The sequence below is a fragment of the Oryctolagus cuniculus genome, chromosome 21 (assembly GCF_051225735.1).
Source record: "Oryctolagus cuniculus isolate XC-2025 breed Fujian yellow rabbit chromosome 21, ASM5122573v1, whole genome shotgun sequence".
Classification (NCBI taxonomy): Eukaryota; Metazoa; Chordata; class Mammalia; order Lagomorpha; family Leporidae; genus Oryctolagus; species Oryctolagus cuniculus.
The window spans coordinates 27418915-27443605 of NC_142887.1; the positions used below are offsets into that span (position 1 = coordinate 27418915).

The 24691-nt window shown below is 53.9% G+C and overlaps 1 protein-coding gene across 34 annotated transcripts in view; it reads left to right on the forward strand.

Moving 5' to 3' along the window:
• Positions 1-21660, forward strand: part of MTMR3 (myotubularin related protein 3) — a 142464-nt gene extending 120804 nt beyond the window's left edge. For 18 of the 34 annotated variants that reach the window (XM_017350667.4, XM_070065803.2, XM_070065810.2 and 15 more), the window contains 12 exons: positions 2184-2389; positions 2915-3046; positions 4540-4651; positions 7290-7485; positions 8222-8407; positions 10592-10762; positions 12187-12332; positions 12945-14352; positions 15318-15428; positions 15858-15946; positions 16632-16658; positions 18249-21660. In XM_017350667.4, coding sequence (XP_017206156.3) covers positions 2184-2389; positions 2915-3046; positions 4540-4651; positions 7290-7485; positions 8222-8407; positions 10592-10762; positions 12187-12332; positions 12945-14352; positions 15318-15428; positions 15858-15946; positions 16632-16658; positions 18249-18420 — 2956 coding nt within the window. In that variant the 3' untranslated portion in view covers positions 18421-21660. The remainder of the gene's footprint in view (positions 1-2183; positions 2390-2914; positions 3047-4539; positions 4652-7289; positions 7486-8221; positions 8408-10591; positions 10763-12186; positions 12333-12944; positions 14353-15317; positions 15429-15857; positions 15947-16631; positions 16659-18248) is intronic. The other 16 variants (XM_089323369.1, XM_008274699.5, XM_070065807.2 and 13 more) reach the window with 4 other exon arrangements.
• Positions 21661-24691: the final 3031 nt, after the last annotated feature.

Sequence of the window (24691 nt, forward strand, 5' to 3'; positions counted from 1 at the left end):
GCATCAGCGGGGAGGTGCAGCAGAAGCAGAGTTGCCAGGGCTTGAACCAGGCATTGTGATGTGGGATGTGGGCATCCCAAGTGGTGGCTTAACTTGCACCCATGATTACTTTTATAACTTTATTGAAATGTGCCACCTAAAATTCACTGTTTCAAATTGTACAATTCAGTGAACTTTAAGTATACTGTATTCAGAGTTGTGCAGAACATTTTTATCAGCCTGGAAAGAAATTCCATACCCGTTAGTAGTCACTCTCCATTCCCTCCTCACACTGCCTTCCCCAGCCCCGAGGGACTAGTAATTTACTTTCTGTCTCTATAGATTTGCCTGTTTTGGACACTTAATATGAATGGAATCACGCAACACGCAGCCTTTTGTGACTGGCTGCTTTCACTTAACATGTGGGTTCATCAGTGTTATGGCTTATATCAGAATTTTATTTTTACTGCAAAGTAATATCATTTTTCTAACTTTTTAATTGCTAAAATTGCCTAATTAGGAAAAGCTTTTTTTTTGTTAAGATTTATTTGAAAGGCAAAATTAGAGGAAGAGAGAGAAGTCTTCCATTTGCTGGTACACTCCAAAATGACTGCCATTGCCAGGGCTGGGCCAGGCTGAAGCTGGGAGCCTGAAACCCCTTTCGCGGTCTCCCACATGGGTACAGGGGCCCAAGGACTTGGGCCACCCTCTACTGCTTTCCCAGGCCATTAGCATGGAGCCGGATCAGAAGTGGAGCAGCTGGGACTCGAACCAGCACTAACATGGGATGCCAGCATCACATCCCACTGTGCCACATGCTGGCCCCTTTATTCATTTCATTTTTCTATTTTTTTAATGTTTGGGTTTTAATAGCATTTTTATATAAGGCGTATGCTTTCTGCTGTTTCTGTATAAAGGATCCATCAGAGTACGGTTTACCAGGTTGATCCTGTTACTTTGCTTCTGAGAGCCTGAGGAAGGATAGCTGGCTCACTGAGCTATCCGCCTATAATAAAAGCAGTTGGTGACTCATGAAATCTCAGGAGTTTTATAAAGCAATTGCTGTGGACCAGGTGCTTCAGTCCAAAGGTGGGATCTTATTTTGAAAAGACTCTCTAAGCCAGCTGTGGCATACAGTTGCTGTAATGGATGGCATAGCAGGTAAAGCCACTGTGTGCAGTGCTGGCATCCTATATGGGTGCCGGTTCGAGTCCCGGCTGCTCCACTTCCAATCCAGCTGTCTGCTATGACCTGGGCCCCTGCACCCACATGGGAGACCTGGAAGAAGCTCTTGGCTCCTGGCTTCGAATTGGTTCAGCTCCACCTGTTGTGGCTATTAGGAGCGTGGAAGACCACTTTCTCTCTCTGCCTCTGCCTCTGTAACCCCACCTTTCAAATAAATACATCTTAAAAAAAAAACAACAACAACCAAATGAGACGTACATTGAGTTTTTAAAAAAAGTCAATGAGACAACACATTTTTCTGTTTTTGCATTTGTTACATCAGGGTGTTTATACTTTATTTCCCAAAAACAGATTTGAAAATTCAAACATTTAAATTGTGAATATTGTTATTTTCTGTAAGAGTACATGCTTACCATTTTGTTAGTAACTTTACAGAGATTTTTCTGATGGTATGATAAGAAAGATTCATATATGTCACATTGTTTATTTCTGTTAGTGTATGATTTTTTTTTAATTTTACTTTCTAAATATCTGCATTTCTTTTTAAAGATTTACTTATTTATTTGAAAGGCTGAGTTAGAAAGAGAAAAAGAAAAATCTTCCATCTGCTGGTTGACTCCCCAAATGGCCACAATGGCTGGAACTGGGCTAGTCTGACGCCAGGAACTTCTGGGTCTCCTTAGTGAGTACAGGGACCCACACACTTAGATCGTTCTCTGCTGCTTTCCCAGGTGCATTATCGGGGAGCTAGATAGGAAGTGTGCAGCTGGGATTCAGACGGGCACCCATATGGGATGCTGGCGCTGCAGGTGGCGGCTGTAGCAACTACACCACAGCGCTGGCCCCTCTGCCCTCTTTAATACCTAGAGGCCTTGGAGTCAACGCAGTCGCGTGTTACCTAGAGTCATGCTACTGAGTGAGGCGTTGGAAATCCATTCCCTTAGTTTCTGTGTGACCACAGCGCATCTGACGGGGGCCTCTGGCATCAGTACAGCTGTTGTCTCTTGTTCCCTACACAGGCACCAGAGCAATGGCGCTGTCATTGCCCGCTGTGGACAGCCAGAGGTCAGCTGGTGGGGCTGGCGAAACGCAGACGATGAACACCTGGTGCAATCAGTAGCCAAAGCTTGTGCCTCTGACTCCCGATCGAGTGGCAGCAAGCTGTCGACCAGGAACGCTGCTCGGGACTTTGCCAGTGGGGGAGACCTTTCAGATGTGGAGTTTGGTAAGGTGCTCCCAGGACCCATGGCACCAACTTTCACAGCATCGGAGAGCTCTTTCTTGAAATGGTCTTTTTTTCCTTAAAAGACACGATTTTGTTAGAGTGTCTGAAGCTTCATTTGAGGGATTGTGCGAGGAGTCGTGGATCTTGGCAGAGAACCAGGAAACCCATTATTTCAAGCTTTGAGCACTTAGTGTTTGTCATCTTTTTTGCCATTGTGATAAGAATGGAGTGTGGGGGGTGGGTGCCACACTTCAGGAGAGGACTGTGGGTTTAAAAATGAGATATGGGAGATTGGGCTGTGTGGGTTTTCATGGGTGTCCCAGAAGCGTAAATCCTTACCATCTCTTAATAAGAAGGCAAAACAGAAAATCAATTAGAGAAGTCCGTGTATCATGGGGTTGTAGTTAGAGTTTCAGTACTGACTTGTTGTTGTTTAATACTGCAACACACACCTGCAGTTCTTAAGTTTGCACAGTTCTGGGAGGGAAAGGCTCATGTAGTCCCCTCCCCTCTCTGTGTCCCTAGATTCCTCTTTGTCAAATGCTTCAGGAGCAGAGAGTTTAGCCATCCAACCACAGAAGCTTTTGATCTTGGACGCACGATCCTATGCAGCAGCTGTGGCAAACAGAGCCAAAGGAGGAGGTTGCGAATGCCCAGGTGAGGTGTGTGGTGCCTTGTCCCCTGACCCCACCCCGTACCTCGACTGTCTGAGTCCAGCTCCTGCCCATCCTAGGCTTGGCTCCCAGTCTGGACCTGTCTTGAGAGAGCCAGAGCTTCTCTTTGGGTTCTTAACGCTGTGCACTTTTTTCTGAGGAGAAAGAGAAAGGGAAGCGCAGTGCGGCCAGGTCCTCTCGAGCCCTGTGCTGGCCCCACGTGTGAGGGAAGCAGTGCCCTGCGGTAAGGCCTGTCCACTGGCTTCCTGTTGCCTGTGACGGTGGGTGTCCTCATCACCCGCCTCCTGGCACACTCCCCTGGAAATGGAGGTGGAGACAGAGGTGGCATACCCCCAGGAGGGGGCCACCTCAGCACTAACTGGAGTCTGGTGGCACGAAAAGAGGCTGCGAGCCCGTGTTTGGGTGTGAGCTAAGCTGGGCACTGGAAGTGGTACCAGGGTGAAATCAGAACGCTTGAAGGGGTTCTTCTGCCAGGGTCTTTGCAATGAGATTCCGAAGCTACAAGGTGTCGATGAGGATCAGGAATGAAATCGTGGGCGAGATGGAAGTTTATAGGTCTGCCTCTTAAAAGATAACAGCTTTTTTTTTTTAATTGCATTCTTTTTAAATTTTTTTATTTTATTAAATACTTATTTATTTTATTTGAAAAGCAGAGTTAGGGAGAAGTAGAGAGAGTGAGAGAGAGGTCTTCCATCTGCTGGTTCACTCCCCAGATGGCCGCAACAGCCGGAGGTGGGCTGATCAGGAGCCCGGAGCTTCTTCCAAGTCTCCCATGTGGGTGCAGGGGCCCAAGGACATGGGTCACCTTCTGCTTTCTCAGGCCATAGCAGAGAGCTGGATCAGAAGTTGAGTAGCTGGGACTCAAACCAGCACCCGTATGGGTTGCCGGCATTACAGGCAGCAGCTTTATCCACTACACCACAGCACTCACTTTTATGTATCTTTTTACAACTTAAGCTTTCTTTTTCACCCTTTTTGCAAAACTAGAATTTAAGCACTGTCTTTTAAAACACTGGGCTAACACTACAGCTGCATTAGCAGCCATGATGGGTGTGTTTTTTGTTTTTTGACAGGCAGAGTTAGAGAGAAAGGTCTTCCTTTTTCCGTTGGTTACCCCCCCCCCCCAAAAAAATGGCCACCACGGCCGGTGCGCTGCGTCGATCCGAAGCCAGGAGCCAGGCGCTTCCTCCTGGTCTCCCATGCGGGTGCAGGGCCCAAGGACCTGGGCCATCCTCCACTGCACTCCCGGGCCACAGCAGAGAGCTGGACTGGAAGAGGGGCAACCCGGATTAGAACCCGGCGCCCCAACTGGGACTAGAACCCAGGGTGCCAGCACTGCAGGCAGAGGATTAGCCTAGTGATCTGCGGCGCCAGCCGTGATGGGTGTGTTTTATAGCCAGCTTGCTTCTTTTAAATTTGGCCATGTGGGCTTTAAATTCAATATATTTATGTTCTCTTTATTGTTACTCTCTTCAGAATACTACCCGAACTGTGAAGTGGTGTTTATGGGGATGGCAAACATTCATTCTATTCGGAGAAGTTTTCAGTCCCTACGATTGCTGTGTACACAGATGCCGGATCCGGGAAAGTAAGACCTTGGCTATGGCTCTAATTTTGCATTTTTTTTTTTTTTAAACAAAATTGAGTTAGGTGTCTTTGCTTCTATTTCCTAGTGAACTTCTGTTGTACTTTCATTCTTTTTGGGTACTCTTGTTCCGGGGTCAGGAACATAGCAGCGCATAGGAGATACTAGGAAGAAAATGTAACCCTTTGAAAGGTTTTAAAGTAAACACAGCACAGAGCTCAGACCCCAGCGCAGAAGTGTCTCCTTGTTCTGAGGAGCTCTCTCACATTGTTTTCAGTGCAGAGTAATTTAATTATTTGATTTCTGATGTCCTGTGGCACTTACCAGTCAAAATTCATCATGTTCTAAAAGGATTACATTTGTTAGGTCATTTCCTTTTATATCTGCTTCCAGTTTCTGCGCTGCTCTCTTATTTACTGAGAACATTACCATGATTTTTAGTGCTTATTAAAAATGAATGAGTGGCGTTCGCAGTGAGGAAGGTAAAGGTCTGCCTTCTCCCAGAGTACTGTTCGAATGTGTGAGAAGTTAGGAAGACTGTTGTGAAAGACAGATACACAGATAACTGTTCGCTACTTCAGGAAGCCAGGGAAGACAGAACTTTGCTTTTTCTGGGGCTTGCGCTGAGCCCACAGTTGTTGCCGTGGCTCCTGTTGCGTAGCGCTCAGGGTTGCAGTGAGCCGTGCTGCGCTCCTCCTGCGTCACTGTGCTGCTCCTCCCAGCAGCAAGCCGTGCAGTTAGCAGTTCGTCGCAGCTGCACGCAGAGCACTGTCCTTCGGGGCTGGCCTGGCCCCAGAAAGGCGCTCTGGGACTCCCTACAGTGGGGGTGGGGCTTAGCACTCAGGGAGTCTGCCGGGAACTGACTGTGTGACCTTGATCAGTGGTGTGGGTCCCAGTTTTCCAAAAAGAAGGATCAGTCCCACATGATGTCTAATACCTTCCACATACTGAAATTCTTTATTAAAAAGCTGTTTTTTAAACTCACAAGGATGCAGTTGTCAGTAGGTTAGTTGCTTTCATACCTTCTAGTAACTGCTGTCTCATTTACTGAGAACATTGTCATGTTAACCTGCACCTGGTCCAAATGCCTGCACGTGTTGTGTTTTTTTAAAGAAGAGGTGATGCTTGGTGTGCACTTGGCAGCAAATGCTAATGCAGCTTTGAAGCTTCCTTTGTGGATCTAAAGAAGTTACTGCAGTAGTGGGACCAGCTACGAGTAAGCCTTCAACATGTGCTTGGGGCGCCAGAGGATGCCCCAGCTTCAGAACAGGACAGGGAGTGAGAAGCCGCTGGGCAGCTCCTCGGCCAGCCCCGCGGCGTGCAGCTTCTCCAGTAGGCGGGGACGGTACAGCCGGTTCAGTCAGGTTCAGGAGAACTGGACACGGATTCTCTTGTTTACCATTTCTCCAGGGGCAAGGAGATAATTCAGTACTTGCTTTCCTAAGTCTTATCTTTTTGTTTCTTTCAAGACTATGTGAAGAATGAGAACAAACAGTTGATCCATCAGGAAAGAATGTTCTCTGGTACCTAGTAGGAGAAGGCCTTGCAATTAGATTTTTACAAACCATGACAGGCGTACAGTTCGTTAGGCAGTACGACTCCTCCCTGTGCCCCAGGCACCAAGACCCAGTGTCAGCGCTCTGAGGAGTCACAGCCTGGTTGGTAGGACAGGAATCCATGTGAAACCGGCGCATATGCACTGCCTTCTGTTTGTCTGGAAAGGCTCCCTCCTTCAACTGTTCCAGAAGCTCATAGTCCCAAGTTCAGTAGGCCTTTATAATAAGCCTCATCTTGGGAAAGCTTCCTCAGAGCCCCCTTCTGTTAGTTCCATATGTGACTGCATTTGGGAAAACCATGCCTCTTTTTGGGGGGTTGGCGGCAGGAGAAGCATAAGAAACACAGTGTCAACACAATCATAAAACACAATTGTGATCAATTCGCGATTATTCCCAAGAAACAATTCTTGCTGATACTTTTGAAGGTTTTTGGAAAACAAGGTTCTTCTAGTACCTTGCTGAATACAGCCTGGGTTCGGCAGTACTGTGTGGTCACTGGGGCACTAATTTATGTAAAACATCAGGTTGGCCCATCCCATGTCACATCATGGTGGGTGTGGGTGTTAGGTCTGGGTAACAGGCATTCTTGTAAGCAGCATCCAGCCTGCTTCTCATTCTAGTCTTGCTTTTGTGAGTTTACTGCCTTTTTTTTTTTTTTTTTTTTTTTTTTAGATCTTGTTGGGCATAATTGATTATCACTGAATACAACAAATATCTTCTACTTTACATCTTCATGGCTATATTTCCTTTAGGAGAAAATTCTGGAAGGAGTTACACTATATATTCCTATCATGGACTGAAAAATATTAAATACTAATTTTCTCTGGGAGATTATCTGTAAAGATTTTGTAACCAGAGGTCATCCTGTTAATTACCATCCTTATTTTTAAAACATTCCTCTATTGCATAATAGGGCTTGGGGTCTCATTCTTGGACATGCTATATAAACACAGATTTCTGTTTGTCTTAGTGTAGTCTATTTGCAGAGAAAAGTCTTGGGAGTTGCTTTGTAATTTGACAGGCACTGGGCATGATCCAGCCAGTCATGAAAGCCAGCATTTCAGCATCTGCTCCCGTTCCTCTAGTTGGCTGTCAGCTCTGGAAAGCACGAAATGGCTCCATCACCTGTCTGTGCTGCTGAAGTCCGCCCTTCTCGTAGTGCACGCTGTGGACCGCGACCAGCGGCCGGTGCTCGTGCACTGCTCCGACGGCTGGGACCGCACCCCGCAGATAGTGGCGCTGGCTAAGCTCCTGCTGGACCCTTACTACCGCACCATCGAGGTGAGCCTCCGAAGAGTGGGTGCAGAATGCGGGCCTCTGGGAGGGTTCTGTGCTCAGATTAGGGAGTTAGGATTCGCTCCAAAGAAAGGGAGATTTCTTGTTTTTTAAACCATAGTTCCTTTACCTTGAGATAAATTGTGGTGGTGCCTACCACAGTCCTTTTACTTCTTAAAATGGGGCAGATTGAGTGACAAGATACTGAGAGGACCTGTTTTCCTTCGAGACCTTGTACTTGGGAGTTGAGCCCAGGGACATGGGTTCTGGAAAAGGATCTTGGCTCGCTCATCACAATAACGGGTCTCTGTACTGCCCCAGATGTTCCGTGGGAAAGGCGCCCTACTTGAAAATTACCACCTGTTGGGTTGAAAAACCATGACGTGCTCTAAAATATGTGAGGGTTTGTAAAATTGGGGGGTGGGGAAGGATTTTTATGACATTGTAAAAATTCCCCCAAATAGAGAAATTGGAAAAAAAATTTGTGGGAGGGGAGCTTTTAGACAGTCCAAGAGGCTAAAAGTTGAAACAGACTCGTGAGGGCTTAGACGAGTGCCCGGTTAGTACCTTGCAGCGGTTCGAGTGGAGTGGAGGAGACCGGGGGGTTGCCGTCTGTGCAGATTCTTCAGGTGGGCTTATCGGGGAGGCTGGCAGAGGGACTGGTGTCAGTGACAGCAGGCTAAGGACTGTCCTGGCCTGGGCAGGCCAGCACAAATGGTCTTTTACGGCTGCTTCCCTGCAGGGTTTCCAGGTCCTCGTGGAAATGGAGTGGCTGGATTTTGGCCATAAGTTCGCTGACCGGTGTGGTCACGGGGAGAACTCTGACGACCTGAACGAGCGGTGCCCGGTGTTCCTGCAGTGGCTCGACTGCGTCCACCAGCTGCAGAGGCAGTTTCCGTGCTCCTTGGAGTTCAACGAGGCGTTCCTCGTGAGTCTCAGCTCCTCGTCCTTGCGTCCTTGCACGGGGGATGTGCACGGGAGCCTGCGCGGTGCTTTCAGAAGTTCAGAGAGGGCAGTGTTTTCTCCCATTGTTATTTAAAAGTGACAGTAAACAGCCATTTACTCAGTGAATCCAGGTATACCAGGTGTGCATCAATGCCCTGGGCAGTTTTAAATCTGGCTTTAAAAAGGGATGATGGAAATCTCGAAGAGCAGTTCTCAGTCAGAATGTCCTGTGTGCCCTCCAGGCCGTCTCCCAAGCCCCCACACCTGACTGATTTCTCTCTGCCCCCATCCTTCCCCAGGCCACACTGTCCCTGCCTCTTCTAGCCTCTCTCCCTCTGAGGACCCGCTCCCCTCCCCGCTCATCTGCTCTGCCAGCTCCGGGGTCCGCGCACTGCCTGCTGCATCTGCGTGCGCTCCCTCTCTGAGATCCCGGCCACAGCAATGCCCGCGCCATCACCCGTCTCCCGTCACCTCCCCCCTTGGCGCAGGTGGTCTCCTTCGCAGCGGAACCCCGTCTTCTGTGCTTGCTCTCAGGTTCCTCTTGTCCCTTCCTCTCAAACCCCTTCCAGCCGGCACTCGCCCCCATCACTTCACCAAAGCCACTCTCGGCTCCATCTCTTTGATCCCTCGTTACCATGTAGCAGTGGACCTCCAGGTGCTCAGTGTTTGTTCTCACCTCAGTGGTCTTCGGAGGACCCCCACCCCGCTGCTCCTGTCTCCTCCTCTCATGCAGTCTGCTGGCTTTAACTGCCGACCCCATTTAGATGCCTTCTCCGCTTGACTCCAGACTCAACACGTCCAACTGTGACTGCTTGGTACCTCAATACACTTAGTTGTTCTAGTGGCATTTCAAACTTAGGTTCATAACTTTTTTTTTTTTTATAAAAGATTTTTATTTATTTGAAAGGCAGAGTTACAGAGAAGCAGAGGCAGAGAGAGAGGCCTTTCATCCGCTGGTTCGCTCCCCAATGGCCACGACAGCCAGAGCTGGGCCGATCTGAAGCCAGGAGCCAGGAGTTTCTTTGAGGTCTCCTATGTGGGGTGCAGGGGCCCAAGGACTTGGACCATCTTCAGCTGCTTTCCCAGGCTAGAAGCAGAGAGCTGGATCAGAAGTGGAGCAACTGGGACTTGAACTAGAGCCCCTGTGGGATGCCAGCACTGCAGGAGGTGGCTTTACCTGCTACCCCAGAGCGCCAGCCCCCAAAACTTACCTCTTTGACTTTTATGGCTCTGTACCTCAAAACCTGATCTACCATGAGTTCTTCATCTCAGTGTAAGGCAGTTCATCCTTTGATTTGTCAGGGGCAAAAATTCCACTCCACTTCAGTCTGTCAGATTCTGCAGCTTTGCTTTAAAAATACTTCTAAAACCCAATTTGTTTCCACTTCTGCTGGTGCCACGCTCGTCCATGCCACCAACACCTCCCACCCTGGTTCCAGAGAGTCAACCCAGCAGAGTGATCCTTCTAAAACATAGACGGACCATGCCACACATCTGCTCAAAGCCAAAGTCAAAGTCCTAGTGACTGCCAGGGCCTCCTTGAAGCGGTTCATCTCCTGCTGGGACGCCTTTGTGCAGCCTCCTTGCAGTCTTGTGTCCGCCTCAGTCATTGTGTGTGCCGCTGCTCATGTGAGCTTGTGTCGCACTTCCCTCAGGCCTCAGCACACTGCCCCGCCCCCCCTCAGCATGCTTGTTCTCCGTAGCCCTGATCCACCCCTCCCAGGAGAGCAAGTGTCAGCAGCGCGAGAGGGCAGGCTGGTTCTGCTGCAGACCCCCGCCTGTGGTCCTGTCTGGGGCATGGCAAAGCTCAGTAATGACTTGTTGAGTGAGTGAGTAGTTTAACAAGTGTGCTGTCAGCTCAGGCGTGAGTTGAGCACTGACCTGCACCTGCCCCAGCTGATCTGCTCTGTCACTCGTGAGAACGGCTTAGAATCTTGGAGACCGTTTGCCAGGGAAACTGGGAAGAGTGCGGCTGCCAGCAGTCCGTCCTTGACTGAGGAGTGCTGGTGATCGGGCCTGGGCGCAGCAGTTGGTGGTGTGCAGTGACTGTGGCCACTCCATCCCGACCCAGGGAGCTGCAGTGCCCTCGGGGACATCAGGGTAAACTGGCCCAGCTGTAGGATGTGATGCCCGATTGCTTGACTTTTGACTTGTTGGACTCTCACAGGTGAAACTGGTGCAGCACACCTACTCCTGCCTCTTTGGAACATTCCTGTGCAACAATGCCAAGGAGAGAGGGGAGAAGCATACTCAGGAGCGGACATGTTCTGTGTGGTCGCTTCTTCGGGCAGGCAACAAGGCTTTCAAAAACCTGCTGTATTCCTCTCAGTCAGAAGCCGTACGTACCCTTCATCCTCGCATTGTGACCAGGGGATGGGCTGGAGCCTTTTTGAGTACTGATGATTTTTAAAGATTGACTTATTTATTTGAAAGGCGGGAGGTGTGGGGGTGGAATGAGGGGAGGATCTTCCATCCATTGGTTTACTCCCCAAATACTGGCAGTAGCCAAGCTAGACCAGGCTGAATCCATGAGGCAGGAACTCCATCCAGGTCTCCCACGTGATCGTCAGGGACACAGGTGTTGGGCTGTCATCTGCCTCCCAGGTGCGTTAACAGGAAGCTGGATTGGAAGCATGGAGTAGCCAGGACTTGAACCAGGCACTCCAGTTTTGGACGCCAGTACCCCTGTGTGCTGTCTCTAGATGAATTGGCTCCATTTTTCCCCCCAACCATACTGTGCTGAGGGAAGCCGGCTTCCTGGTGATGCTCTGACCAGCTCCTCACCACCCTTTGTTTGGGATGGTTTCATACACATTTCTAACGTTGTCACCTTAGACGGTGAATGCTCCAGAGTCTGCCACCAAGTGCTCCTGGCATATTCCAGTTGAAGGGCGGAAGAGGCACTCAAGTTGTTTGCTGGATGCGCTTGGTCACGCAGAAGGAGCTGCTGCCAGACTCCCAGCCCCTTCTCCATGTGCCCAGTGCTGATAGCCACGGCAGCTTCTCTTTCAGCAAAAAACTGCATCTGATGTTGGCACATGTGCCTGTGATTCTCTGTTGACATGCGAGCTGGCAGGCCCGTGAGACTTTGTTCCCCAAAGGAATACCTTCAGTCAAGCAGAGAAAGGGCGGTACATATGTCTCTGTCACTATGTTCCCGTTCTGTTCCCTGTGTCAGAATGCATCTTAACCCAAAAGAAGTCAGGAGGAGGCTTAGCAGAGGCTACACTGCTTTGCTGGACTGTTCATGTTTAAGTTGTGGGGGAGGAAAAAACCATTAAACCAACTGCTTCTCACTTTTCTTTACTGTGCCTGCTAGGAAAGTAACAATCCAGGAAAAAAAATTCCCTCCTCTTCACCTGAGAATTTAAATGATCCTATAAAACAGGTTCGACAGTGTCTGCTGCAGCCAAGCTTTTGTTCCAAGGAAATGGACAATCACCACCTAACGAAATGACTCACTTTCTTAGGCAGTAAAAGCAACAAATCAAGCTGACAAAAGTCATTCATTCAGGAAAGGTGACCTGAGAAGTAATTAATGCAGACAGGTCTTGAGAAAAAGCCTATGGCTTTTCGTACCCAGGAGAGCTCTTGGCTGGAAAATCTTGCTGGATGAAACCTTTAGTCCTATTCTAGAAAGGCCTGTAACTGCCAGGGGCCCCTCCCTGCTGAGAATGGGCTGGCCTGGTGGGTGCTGGAGCTGCCTGCTTGTTCCGACTCCTCCCTGGACATGTTTAAACCCATGTCCCCTTCTCTCTCCAGGTGCTGTACCCTGTGTGCCACGTCCGTAACCTGATGCTGTGGAGTGCGGTGTACCTGCCCTGCCCGTCCCCGTCCACCCCTGCGGATGACAGCTGCGCACCCTACCCAGCTCCAGGCACCAGCCCCGATGACCCCCCCCTGAGCCGGTGAGCCTCCAGTCGTGTGGCGTGTTCCCGTGCCGGGCCGTGCCCAGGCGTGCTCCGAGAGCATGATGGGGGCTCACCGTGCAGCATCTTTCTGAGCTCTCCGGGTTTGCTCAGGGAGGTGGGAGGGCCCTGTCAGTGTCGAGCATGGCTCGGGTGCAGCGAGTCCCTGACTCCTTTGTTACCGCCACCCTGCGTTCCTCCCTCCCTGCCAGTTGTCTTCAGAGGCTTGAAAGATAGATGCTGTCAGGTGGTGGAGAATTTGGCTTTGCCACTTCTGAATTACCTTTATTAAATTCAGACTGATAGATAATAAGTTCATTTAAAATACTGCATCAAAAACTGAGCAGTGCTACTGCTGAAAAACAGCAGCATCACGAGGAACGTCTCTTTACAGCAGCTTTTCGATGCGCTTGTGTGTATGTAGGGGCAGCAGGCGGGCGGTGCAGACTGGAAGCAGGACTCGGCTTTGCCGCTCTGGCAGTCTGAGCCTCGCCTCGGAGATGCTGCAGCGCCGGGAGGGGCTGTAGTGGACCCGATGACAGAAGAGCTGCTTCTTAAAGCTGTTGTCTCCCCTCCCCTCTGACGAGCTGCCCTCAAACTCCTTTCTTGTAGGCTACCAAAGACACGCTCGTTCGACAATCTGCCCTCAGCCTGTGACAACACGCTGCCTCTGGCCAGCCGGCGCAGCAGCGACCCCAGCCTGAATGAGAAGTGGCAGGAGCACCGGCGCTCGCTGGAACTGAGCAGCCTGGCCGGCTCGGGAGAGGAGCCCCTCGTGGACGGCCTTGGGAAGCCCAGCAAAGTGCTGGGGGGCGCTGAGCTGTCGGTGGCGGCCGGGGTAGTGGAAGCGCAGATGGAGAACATTTTGCAAGAAGCCACCAAAGAGGAGAGTGGGGGAGAGGAGCCTGCTCATAGGAGGGGCTGCGCCACACAGGAGGACAAAGAGGAGGAGGCGTCCTTAGGAAGGGAGAGCAGGAGGAGGACAGCGGACGGCTCGGCTGTGGTGCCTCACCAAGAACCGGGGCTGGAGGATGCTGCCCTGAGGAGCCATCTGGGCGTGAGCCTGTCTCTGCTTGCCCAGGCTGTTCCTGAGCAGCAGGGCGGGCAGAGTGTCCCCCCCAGGTCTCAGCAGGTCCCGTCTGTCCCGTCTGTCCCGTCGGGGCGGGAGGACGCCCAGGAGGCCCGTGTGGAGCAGCCGCAGATAGCAGACACTACGGAGGGGAGGGAGGAAACCCTTCTTCCGGTCCCAGTAGATGCAAAAGTCGGCTATGGTACCTCACAGTCTAGTTCTCTGCTACTTTCCCAAGTCCCACTTGAGACCAGAGGACCAAATGTGGACAGTTCCATGGACATGTTAACAGAAGAGGAGGCGAAGTCAGCAAGTGGGCCCCAAGTGCGTCCCGGACCTTGCCTGGTAAACAGCAGCAAGGACACGGGGCCCGGGCCTTCGCAGGGGAACCTGCTGGAGAGGCCCCAGATCGGGCCTGTGGTGCACAGGACTCCCCCTGGCAGCACTCTCAGCCCCACGCGTGCCCCTTGTGCCTTGCCTTTAGCTGAATGTAAAGAGGGGCTTGTGTGCAATGGGGCCCTAGAGGCTGAAAACAAGGCCTCAGAACTGCCGCTGGGGCTTAGCACGCTCGCCAAGTACCCCACACTCAACGGGCACTGCGCCAACGGGGAGGTTGGTAGGCGCAAGGACTCTCTGAGCCGCCAGCTGTCTGCCGTGAGCTGCGGCTCTGCCCACTTGCACTCGAGGAGCGTGCCCCACAGATGGCTGCACGGCCACTCCGGGAGGCCGTCTGCAGCCAGCAGCCCCGACCAGCCCTCCCGCAGCCACCTGGACGACGACGGCATGCCTGTGTACACGGACACGATCCAGCAGCGCCTGCGCCAGATCGAGTCGGGCCACCAGCAGGAAGTGGAGACCTTGAAGAAGCAGGTTCAGGAGCTGAAGAGTCGACTGGAGAGCCAGTACCTGAGCAGCTCCCTGCGTTTCAATGGGGACTTTGGGGACGAAGTGGTGAGTAGGCAGTGGTTCCTCCATCGTGGACGCGGGCATGGCCTAGCGAGCCTGCGTGCCCCGTGTGCCCACGTGCCTGGGGGGGAGGTCCAGAGGAGCCCAAGGGAGAGAGGCGGTCGGCAGCCCCAGCCACGGAGCAGCTCAGCCTCTGCTCTCAGCCGCTCTGCTCCCTGTGCAGGCGCCAGGGAACGGGACGCGTCGGCTGCGCTGCGGACTGGATGCCCTCTCTTCGGAGAGGCTCAGATGGTGGCAGAAGGCATTGCAGGGCGTTGGCCCTTCCACACGTGGGCTACAGCTTTGAAGGTTTAGTTCTTTCTAAGCAAAATATGTGTACTCATCCTGTGTCAGGTACTAGCAGTAGAGATGGAGGAAAAGACTTGGTTCCTTGCACGGTTGAGGAATTAGCGCTGATGGGGCTCGGTGGCCAGAACTGAGCGTCCCAGAGGGAGGCTGTCAGGGGGTGCTGTCTCTGGGTGGGTCTGACTCGGTGTGAGCCTGGCTCGGAAGCAGTCAGCGTACATTAAAGGCGGGCACATCCAATGACTTTCACTTCCAAACGACTTTTTGGCTTTTGCTTCATGCCAATGGTGGTTTCTGCTTTTCCCCGAAGAATCCTTCAGAGAAAGGAGGGCATGACCCAGACACTCAGTGCTAACCAAGTGGGTCGACCGGCCCAGTGAAGCAGCTGACACTCGGAGTTCCCTCTCCATCCTGGTCACCTCCTCCACTCACTTCCTGGAATCCTAAGGCCTGCCTTTCCACGTAACCCATGTCCCCTCTTCAGCGGAGCTCTGCTGTCTCCGCACCTATTCAACACAGTTCTTGATGGCTGATGCATCCACAGATTCGGCAGCCCTGACACTCAGGCCTGCCCCTAGCCCCCGGGCTTGCCTCTTCACCAAGCCCTTTCTTCTTTTGGGAGGAGTCCAGGTTCATTCTGCTCAGCTTTGTTTGTTTGCCAACAGACTTCAATCCCCGACTCGGAAAGCAATCTGGATCAGAACTGTTTGTCTCACTGCAGCACAGAGATTTTCTCTGAAGCCAGCTGGGAGCAGGTGGATAAACAGGACACGGAGGTACAGGCTCAGCCCCTGCTCTGAGTGCCATCCATGCAACTGTCCTGTAGTTCTTCTCCACACCCACCCCTGACCCATGCCCCTGGCCAAGGAGGACCCTCACAGCACAGGTAGCCTTGAGCCCGTGCCATCTCAGCTCCTGGGAACCCACATTAAGCCCATCACTGCTGAGCCAGGGAGACCCGGCTAGCTGGCCCTCTCTCTTCGTTGCCTCTATCAACGGGGGCTTTGCCAGCTCACAGCCACCCACGTGCTGCTGCCTGCCACTGTCTCCAGGGAAGCGATTGGACGCCTTTCTTGTACTGTTGACCTGCTAGGCTGGTGCCGCGGGAGCCGATGTCCTCGTGACTCTGCCACCCCTAGCACGGCTCTACTGGCTCAGCGGGCATGGCTGTCCCGCTCACTAACCTAGCCCCTTCTGTTTCACAGATGACTCGTTGGCTCCCTGACCACCTGGCTGCTCACTGCTATGCCTGTGACAGTGCCTTCTGGCTCGCCAGCAGGAAGCACCACTGCAGGTGCCTTTGGGCTGTGGCGGGGTGGGCGGGGTGGGCGGGTGTGGAGGCTGAGGTTGGACCAGAGAGCCTGCAGAGTGGAGGGCTGTGGGTGTGTGGCTGGGAGAGTTCTGAGAGACTCTGAGGTGTCTTAGCTCCTGTGCCTCTGAAAGTGGTGTTTGTGCAAACACGCCTAGTATCTCCGATCGCAACCAGTGACAGCTACTACATTTTGAAGCACGCCAATGAGGCTGTCTTTGTTGTGTTTCCTGAATGAGGGAGCAGCAGCCACCACTCACAAGCAGCGTTTCTTATTCCCAGCATCAGCCTTCCCGTTCACGCTGGCTGCTGTGGGCAGGGAGCTTCCTTTTCCTTCTCAGCGCCTGCTCCCGACCCTACCCCGTCTTCCTCAGGCCGCCGGTGAGCAGCTGTGGCTGGGGCAGGGCTGAGGACAGTGTCTTCTGACCCGAAGGCTGCTGACGTCTCTGCTCCCAGGCCGGGGTAGTGAGTCACTAACGCTGCTGTGGCGCGGCCAGGGCGGCGCCTGTAGGATGCTCAGTGTTCTTGGAGCCGGAAGCTTATCCGAACGCTGCCTCCAGGAGGGACCTTTTACTAGTGATGCTTCTAGGACCACAATCTCCCTGCCCTGCACCCCGGGCCCAGACGTCCTCGGGTCGGCGTCTCTGAGCTCTTTCTCCCCTCCTTGCAGGGATGCTGACTGTGTTGATCAGACGTGGTGAGCATTGGCAGCAGCCTGTCTGTGATGTCTGCACACCTGCAATAACTCCTCCACACTAATGCTGGCGGACCCCCTCTGCACGCACTGGGAGGAAGCCTGGGGCTGGGGGACACAGGCAGGCAGGGTGGGGCCATCCAGAGCAACTGAGGAGACTCTGCGTGAGTCGGGCTGCAGCCACACGCGTCTCCTGAGCTCACGGGCCAGCAGAGACAGCTGGAGTCCTGGAGCCTTCTCTTTGGGGTCAGTCATCGTGGAGCTGCCAGAAGGGTGCCGTGCCGGCAGGCTCCAAGTCGGGCAGCATCCGTGCTCCTTTAACAGACCAGGACTGGACAGAGGTCGTTGTTTAGCGTGGAAGCTTCAAGGGAAGACCACGTTGGGTCTGTCTGTAGCCCTGAGAAGCATTACTTAGAAAAGCGTAGCCGCAGCCAAATCCGTGTCAGGCTCGGGAAGTGAACCCCAGCGGCGGACTGCCTACGTGCTGGTGGTAGGAGATGCTGCTGTGTAGCCACAGGTTCTTGCTCACGTGTGCTTTTTGGAGACGGTGCTGAGGTACTTCTCTGTTCCAGAGAGGATTATGTGAGCGCGCGTGTTGGTGCTGGCCTCTCCGTGCCCTGGGCCCACCTTCTCCTAGTGGAGTGGGCTTTCACTCCCAAGTGGTCTTCGGTGTCGGTCACGTGCCCGGGGCCCGCCTTCAGCAGTGGGCGAGCCTCCTGAGGAGCACGCGCGGGAAGGCAGTGGGTGATGCGGGCCGAGGCGGCGGCTTTCCCGGAGCTGCCCTCCCCCGTCTTCGGTGAGCTCTGGGAGCTCTCCGGGTTCTCCCCCCAGGGCCCCGGGACTGACTTGTGCCTCAAGGCTAGCCCAAGCAGAGTCAGTGGAGGGCCAGGACGCCCTCTGCCGGTTCCCTTCCCTGTCAGCCGTGCAGGCCGCTGCCCTGGGTGGCTGGCTGCGCACCGAGCCCCTGAGCACCAGGCTTCCGGGAAGGAGAGGGGCTCTCGAGACATCCGGTAGGGAGCAGATGCACGGGGCAGGGGCGGGAGCCGTAATGGACTGACAGCTGACGGGGGTGTGCACGTGTGTTCCTGCCTCTTGCCGCGCCCCTTGCACTCAGCATGTGTCGCCTGGGCCTGTGCGCTGCCTGCGGAGCAGTCCTAGCGGTCCTCCGTGTTGCTGCCTGCAAGCTCCTCACCTTCCAGGTCTCTTCTGAGGGGCCCAGGGGCAGCTCCTTTGAACTCTGGCCTCTGATCCCAAGTCATACGGAGCCCTGCCTGGGTGGTACGGCCCTGGGCTTCCCCAGTGGGCTGGCCGTGCTCTGGTCATCAGAGCTCTCGTGAGCGGCATCCTCCAGTGCACCTGGAGCCTTAGTGCGAGCCGTCAGGTGTGGGCTCGGAGTGGGCAGAGCCACGTGCCTGAGTAGGGAATCCCCTCTTCCCAGCTTGTTCCTGGGCTAGAGCAGTGCACGTGTGGGATTGCAGAGGTCTCTGCAGCACATCTGAGCTACGCACAGCCAAGTCTGTCTTCTGAACGTGGTGCCCCACCCCCAGACCTGCCAGCTGAAACTAACACTGTTTTGTTTCTTCTCGTCTCAAGGAACTGTGGGAACGTATTCTGCTCCAGTTGCTGTAACCAGAAGGTTCCGGTCCCCAGTCAGCAGCTATTTGAACCCAGTCGAGTGTGCAAGTCTTGCTACAGCAGTCTACATCCCACGAGCTCCAGCATTGACATTGAACTGGATAAGCCCATTGCTGCCACTTCAAACTGAAGCTCAGTGACTCGGGCTGGGCGGAGGCCACGCTGCTGTTTCTCGGACAGACCCACCCGCCTGGGCAGACCAAGAGGCCCGTGCAACCACCTGTGCGGAGTGACGGAAATTTGGGGTGTTACCACTGGATTGTAGATGGGTTTTTCTTTCCTCTTCTCCCCTGGCCCTTTTGCCATTCTCTCTCTACCTTCAAAAAAGAAGAACGCACCCGTGTTTTTTTTTTTTTTTTTTAAATAGAGTCGGGTGTAAGATCAGAGGTTGCCAGGCCCCTTCTAACTGCTGAGCCACTGCTGTCAGGGACGCTGAGGGATTGGCTTGGTTCTTCTGGGTGGGAGGAGCCTAACCACAGTGTAGAGTGGAGGTCTGAGCCCATGAGCAGGCAGAAAGCCAGTGCTAATGTTTGTAAGCACGCCTCACACCAGCACCACCACCGCTACCACGCTGGATGGGAAGCATCTCCGGCAGGAGTGCCGCCGTCTCCCTCCTGAGTGCTGAGCCAGGCCCGCCTCGCAGACAGCTGAGTAGGATTGGCATTCACGTGGTGGGGCGCCCGGCGAGTGCAATCCCTCAGGCCCCCTTTGTGAAAGGAGGGCGTGTGCTCCCTTGAGGCAGCGTCACCAGTGTGCTGTCCTGCACGGGGCTCTGCTGTCACCTTCACCCAGACTGTCTCTGGGTCCGTTTACTTTCAGGGGCTGCTTCCCTGGCCTGGGCTGTTGTAGCACGTCCCACACTCGGGCACGAGAGCGCACACTGGCCAGAACACAGTGTGTTGCTGCTCGGGCCAAGGCCAAAGCCTGCCCTGAGCCTGGCCGTAGCTGGCAGCCCCCTCCAGAGCATGGTCTCTCAAACAATCTCTCTTCCTTGGACAGTACTGGGAAATCCAGACTCAGGGTTCTAAAATTCCCCTTCCCAAACCAAACCAATCATGGGTCACCCCCGAGAGGGTGGAATCAGAGTTAGAAGCGTCTGGGAAAGGGAGCAGGGCCCCGCGATCACTCCTTCTCCTCCTCCCTTCCCAGGGGCCACAGGAAGAGCCAGCTGTCACCCTGCCCTGCTTCTGGCTGCCTGAGCGGCCCTGTGTCCTGTGGCCAGGCAGCAGCAAAGGGCCACCTGGGGACTCTGCGGCGTTCCTGAGAGAGGTGACGTGGTCTGGAGGAGGTTTAGGGCACCTTTCCTCAGTGAGCTTTGCTGTGGTCCAAAAAGAGCCTTAAATCAAGCGTCCTTGTGTCCTTGTGGCGCGGTGGCTGCGGAGCGGGGCGGAGCTTTGTGCTTGCCGTGCTGGCGTCCGTGTGTTTGTGCCTGCCTTCTCCAGGGGCGGGGCCGTGTGTGGCTCTGCTGAAAGCTGCTAAACGGTGACAGGGCAGACCGGCAAGGGGCGGGGCTGAGGCCAGGGAAACCCCGTAGTCCGTACTCGCTTCCCCTTGGGAAGTAGTTCCCTGGCCGGGGCAAGTTGCGTCTCAGGAAGGTGGCACTTGGGTGCCCGTGTGGTTAAGGTGTGGCCCGGAAGCCTTCTCCGGCGCTGTCTGCCCAGAGCCCTCGCGCAGGGCTCCGACGGCTCGCAGCAGCAGGTAGCTCAGCATCTGAGCTGAGCGGGCTGGGCTGTAGCTTCTCTGCACGCTCTGTGTGGTCTGGTTACGTGACAGGTGCCAAGAGGTTACGATACGGGTTGCTTGGGTCTGATGTACAGTGTGAATAGATGCTTGCAGCTCTTAGCCCTTTTTTGATCAATGAAGCACTTTTTTATTAATATTTTTCTTTGTATCTAACGGAGGAACTGTAAATCTCCATAGCTGTACATATAACCCTTTTTCTCCTAAAGAGGAGTCAGTCAGTGCTCCTATATTTTTCATTTTTTTGTCAAAGCAAGAAGTAAATACTTTAGAATTGTTAAATATATAAATAAAGCGAATAAAGTTGAGTGTTTGGCATGGTAGCGGCTGCTAACCCGTTCTAGCTCTGTGCCCCGTCGTTCATCCCCTCCGCATCCCTTTTCCCTCCGGCACGCGTGAAGTGGTTTGAGGGGCTGTTGGGAAACTGACCTCTGGCACTGGACAACCACAGGTTATTTTCAACTCTGGACGTTGGCAGGGATCCGCGCCAGGACGCCAGGCCCTGGAGAACTCTGGTTCATGGTTTTGCCCGACATCTTCTGCACTAACAAAGGGCGAAGCAAGCAGGGTCTTCGCGAGCTTCCCTTTTCCGAGTATCCTCAGACTGCCTCTGGCCTCCGGGCTCCTGGTCTGGCTGCACCCTGAGCGCCATCCTCCCCTGGCAGGGCGTCAGGAGCAGAGCCCTGACATGCCGAGGTGGACAGGAAGGTCGAGAAGCTGTTACCTGCGTTCCTGTGTGCTGGACTGGGAGTGGGCAGAAAGAGAACTGGCTGTGACTGCCCTGTGCCCCCCAGAGAGCGCACGCTCCTCCCTGATCTTCCACGTCTGCTTGCAGCAGAGCAAAGCCGTCACCCACTCGCTCTGGCCTAGCTGTTGCTCTTCTCAGAGGTGGGTTTTGCCCCAAGTCCCTTCTCATCCCACAGGTCTGTGGCCGACAGACGGCGTAGTTGCTGTGGAAGGAAGGTTGCTAGTGGCACCAGCTCTGATGCTGCGGCCTAACAGCTGCGGTGAGTCGGGCTCTGGACAGACCACTCCAAACCTGCTTGAGGGCCTGGGCTTCGGGGGGGAGTCGCGCTAGGGTCGCCTGGATGTACCCGTGCCAAACACACACCCGTCCTTAAAAACAGCTGGTTCCTGCTGAAAGCTGAGTGCCATGCAGTGGGTGTTTTAAGAATAGCCTGTCCTCCATGGGAGAACGTGCCGCCCCCAGCACCTTCGGTCTGCCAGGGAGGAGCCCCGTCTGTGTTCTGACCAAGCTGGGAGAAGCCGGTGCGCGTCAGAGCCGAGCGTGTGCGCAGTCACTGTTGTCTGAGGCCTCAGTGAAGCAGAATGCAGACGGCGCCTCGTGAGGCTGCCTGGGACCCAGACACACAGGCTGCTGGGCCAGAAAGCTGGGCGCCAGGACCCCGATGAGACCCGCACGCTGCCGGTGCCGGTAAGGGCGAGGAGCGGCCCTGGGAGGGTGCTTGTGTGGAAAGGGCAAGGCCAGCTCTCTTCAGCTGGTTAGACGGAGGAACGTGGTGTGAAGCAGTGCACTCACCGTGACCTTGAGCTGCCAGAAGTCCTCTTCATCTCTGAGCTTCCCCATCTGTGCACCGAGTATCTCCCTTAGCCTGAAAAAAAAAACAAAGACAAGATGTAGTTGCCTTCAGTCACTGGGATCTTCTACTGTGGCTATAGAGAAAAATTTTCCCCTGCTAATTTTTGGTGTTATTTTCCATACAAAGTAAAAATGTATGGTGCCAGATTTAAAGGAAAATGAGCAAAGTGGTACGAGAAGACCTGCTAAACAGCGGGAGCCGAGGGTATGTCCTAGAGTGATCACAAGCTGTCGTCCCTGAGAGAGCTGTGTCCGCGGCTGTCCGCACACACACGGGGAGACCCCGTGCCCCGGGAGGTGAGCTGCAGCCTGAGCTCTGCCGGTCCTGTAAGAGCGAGGGCTGATCTCCGAGCGCTCTTGCAGGAGTCCGTTTAGCGGCACCTGTTCAATGCCCGGTCCCCAGAACTGCAGCTGCAGCCACCCGACTGCACTGGCTGAGAACTGGGCCAACCACGCGTGGGTCTTAGGCTGCGGAACAAAATGGCTCTCCACTTGAGATCTGGGGATAGCGGGGCAGGAAGTCCCAGCTGTTTAATTTCCAGGCACACCCTCAAGGAGGTTCTAGGTCAAGGTTATTGACAAGATTTCTTGAGAGCAGGGCTGGACGTGCAGGATCTCTAAGCAGGAGTAGGAGGTGAACCTTCTAGGCCCTGACACTGAAACCCGAGTGCCCCTGTCCCCAGCACTGTCGTGCCGAAGCCTGCTCCCCCGTCTCCTGCTGCAGGCGTCTTCTGGCGAGGCAGTGGGCCAGGGGCATGGGTGTGGCGAAGGCAGAACATCTTCTGAAGTGAGGATTAGCTTCTTAATGCTGCTATTGTATTTATCATTTAAGGTCTTTTCTGTAATACCCAGGTTCTTAGCCAACTTTTCTAAAGTGCTCATAGCAGTTGCATTTGAATTGTATTTTCAGTGAAATTTGTTTTACACTGGCATTTAAAATTGGGCTTTAACTGCTTCCCAACTTGTTTATAAGTTTTTTCTAATGGAACTGTAACCCGTGAGGCTGAGATGCTGTGTAAGAAAAATCTCTGTGTGGCTGCTGACGTAGCGCTTGCCTGCTGTAACAGCGCTGGCCCTGCTGGAGCTCAGTGAGCGCTCCCGCCCAATAAACGCGTCGTTTCCACCCGCAGAAGGTGTTCCACCCCTGGATTCGGGCTGCCACTGTGGCTGTCCAGTCGGTGCTGTGATGCGCAGTGTACTGTGTGTGAGGGGTGGGTTGGCTAGCCCCTCAACCCTGGAGAGGGGCTCAGCAAGGAGCCGGTGGAAAAGGCCAGCACTTGTCTGCCGGGCGCAGGGTGCTGGCAGCCCTGAGGCTCAGAGGTGGAAGGGCCGAGGACCACCTGTTTCTCAAGTTTCTCACTGTTGCGTGGGGCCATCGTGGGCAGGGCGCCCGCGGGTCCGAGATGAAGAAAGGTTTGGGTGCTGAAAATGAAAACCTGAAAAAACATCGGCTCCAACCGCTTCTCCGCTGAGGAAACTGAGGCTTAGGGGCAAAGCCTCGTCCAGGTCACCTAGGGAGTTAACGCAAACGTGAGCTCGCCGACTCTCTCCTGGCCCCTCCCTCCCGTGCTCCTGGGCACGAGAGCTTTCTGTAAACGCCTGTTTTAACCTGGTTCTCCCCGAATTGCCGGAACCAGAAACCTTGGAGAGGAACTCGGTCGTTGCTACCAAGTGGCAGTCTTCGTATCCCTCCTAATCAAAAGGGGTGATAATGTAGTTTTGTGATTCTTTCTTACTTACAATACATAGAAACAAAGGGTACGTTGTCCGCATGAGTCCGTTAAGTTCAGGGCCAACATCAGTGGCCGTGGGGAAGAGGCGTTTCTGGTGAAGGCCAGCGAGCGCGCTGTGGACGTCCTGAGCGTCCAGTTTATTTCTCAGTTTTGGTTGGGTGCTGTGGAGGAGGGCGTTCCCATTTCATAGGGATGAGCGCTTGCGAATGCTGAGTCGGCTTGCCTGCTGCGGTCTCTGGTTGTTGGCAAAATTGAAGTGGAAGCTGGAAAAAAAGGAGTGACAGAATTTCCAACATTGGCTTTGAGTCCTTCGTGTCCGTATCACCAAGTAAGAAACACTAGAGCTGTGTTATGCGAGAGCCAGCCAGCGCTTCACTGCTGGGTGGGCTTAGCGGTCACAGCTCCCGGCCCAGCCAGAGAGACCAGTGAGTCAGCAGCTTCAGCTGCCGCGTGGGCTGTCGCCCCTTCAGTGTACGTGTTACAGCTGGTTTACTCTCCCGAATGTCTGCAACGACAACGACCAGGGCTGGGCCAAGGCTGGGAACCAGGAACGCAACCCAGACCTCCCGTGTGCTAGTAGGGACCCAATGACTTGAGCCCTCCCAGCTACCTCCCAGGGTCTGCATTAGCGGGAAACTGGGGCCGGCGCCGCAGCTCAATAGGCTAATCCTCCACCTAGTGGCGCCGGCACCCCGGGTTCTAGTCCCGGTCGGGGCGCCGGATTCTGTCCCGGTTGCCCCTCTTCCAGGCCAGCTCTCTGCTGTGGCCCGGGAGTGCAGTGGAGGATGGCCCAGGTGCTTGGGCCCTGCACCCCATGGGAGACCAGGAGAAGCACCTGGCTCCTGCCTTCGGATCAGCGTGGAAGACCTTTCTCTGTCTCACTGTCCACTTTGTCTGTCAAAAAAATAAATAAATAGAATAAAAATTTAAAAAAATAAAAGGACTAATTGGTTGGGACCAGAAAGAGCCACATGTGTTCCCAAACACACGTCCCTCCTGCCTTTAAAAAAAAAAAAAAAAAAACAAACTTGGAAACCACCACTCTGGTAGAAAGAACTGGGTTTGGGAGCCCCTAGGTCTGGGATGGAACCCCAGCCCTGAGCCGCCCCGAGGCTGTGTAAACGTTTTATTTACTAGAAAGGCAGAGAGAAATCTCCCATCCACTGGCTCACTCCCCACTGCCTGCAATACCGGGGCCGAGCCAGGCTGAAGGCAGCAGTGGGCAGCTCAATCCAGGCCTCCCATGTGGGTGCAGGGACTAAGGTGCTCGAGTCACCACCCGCTGCTGCCCAGGATGTGTAGCAGGAAGCGGGAATCAGAGGTAGAAG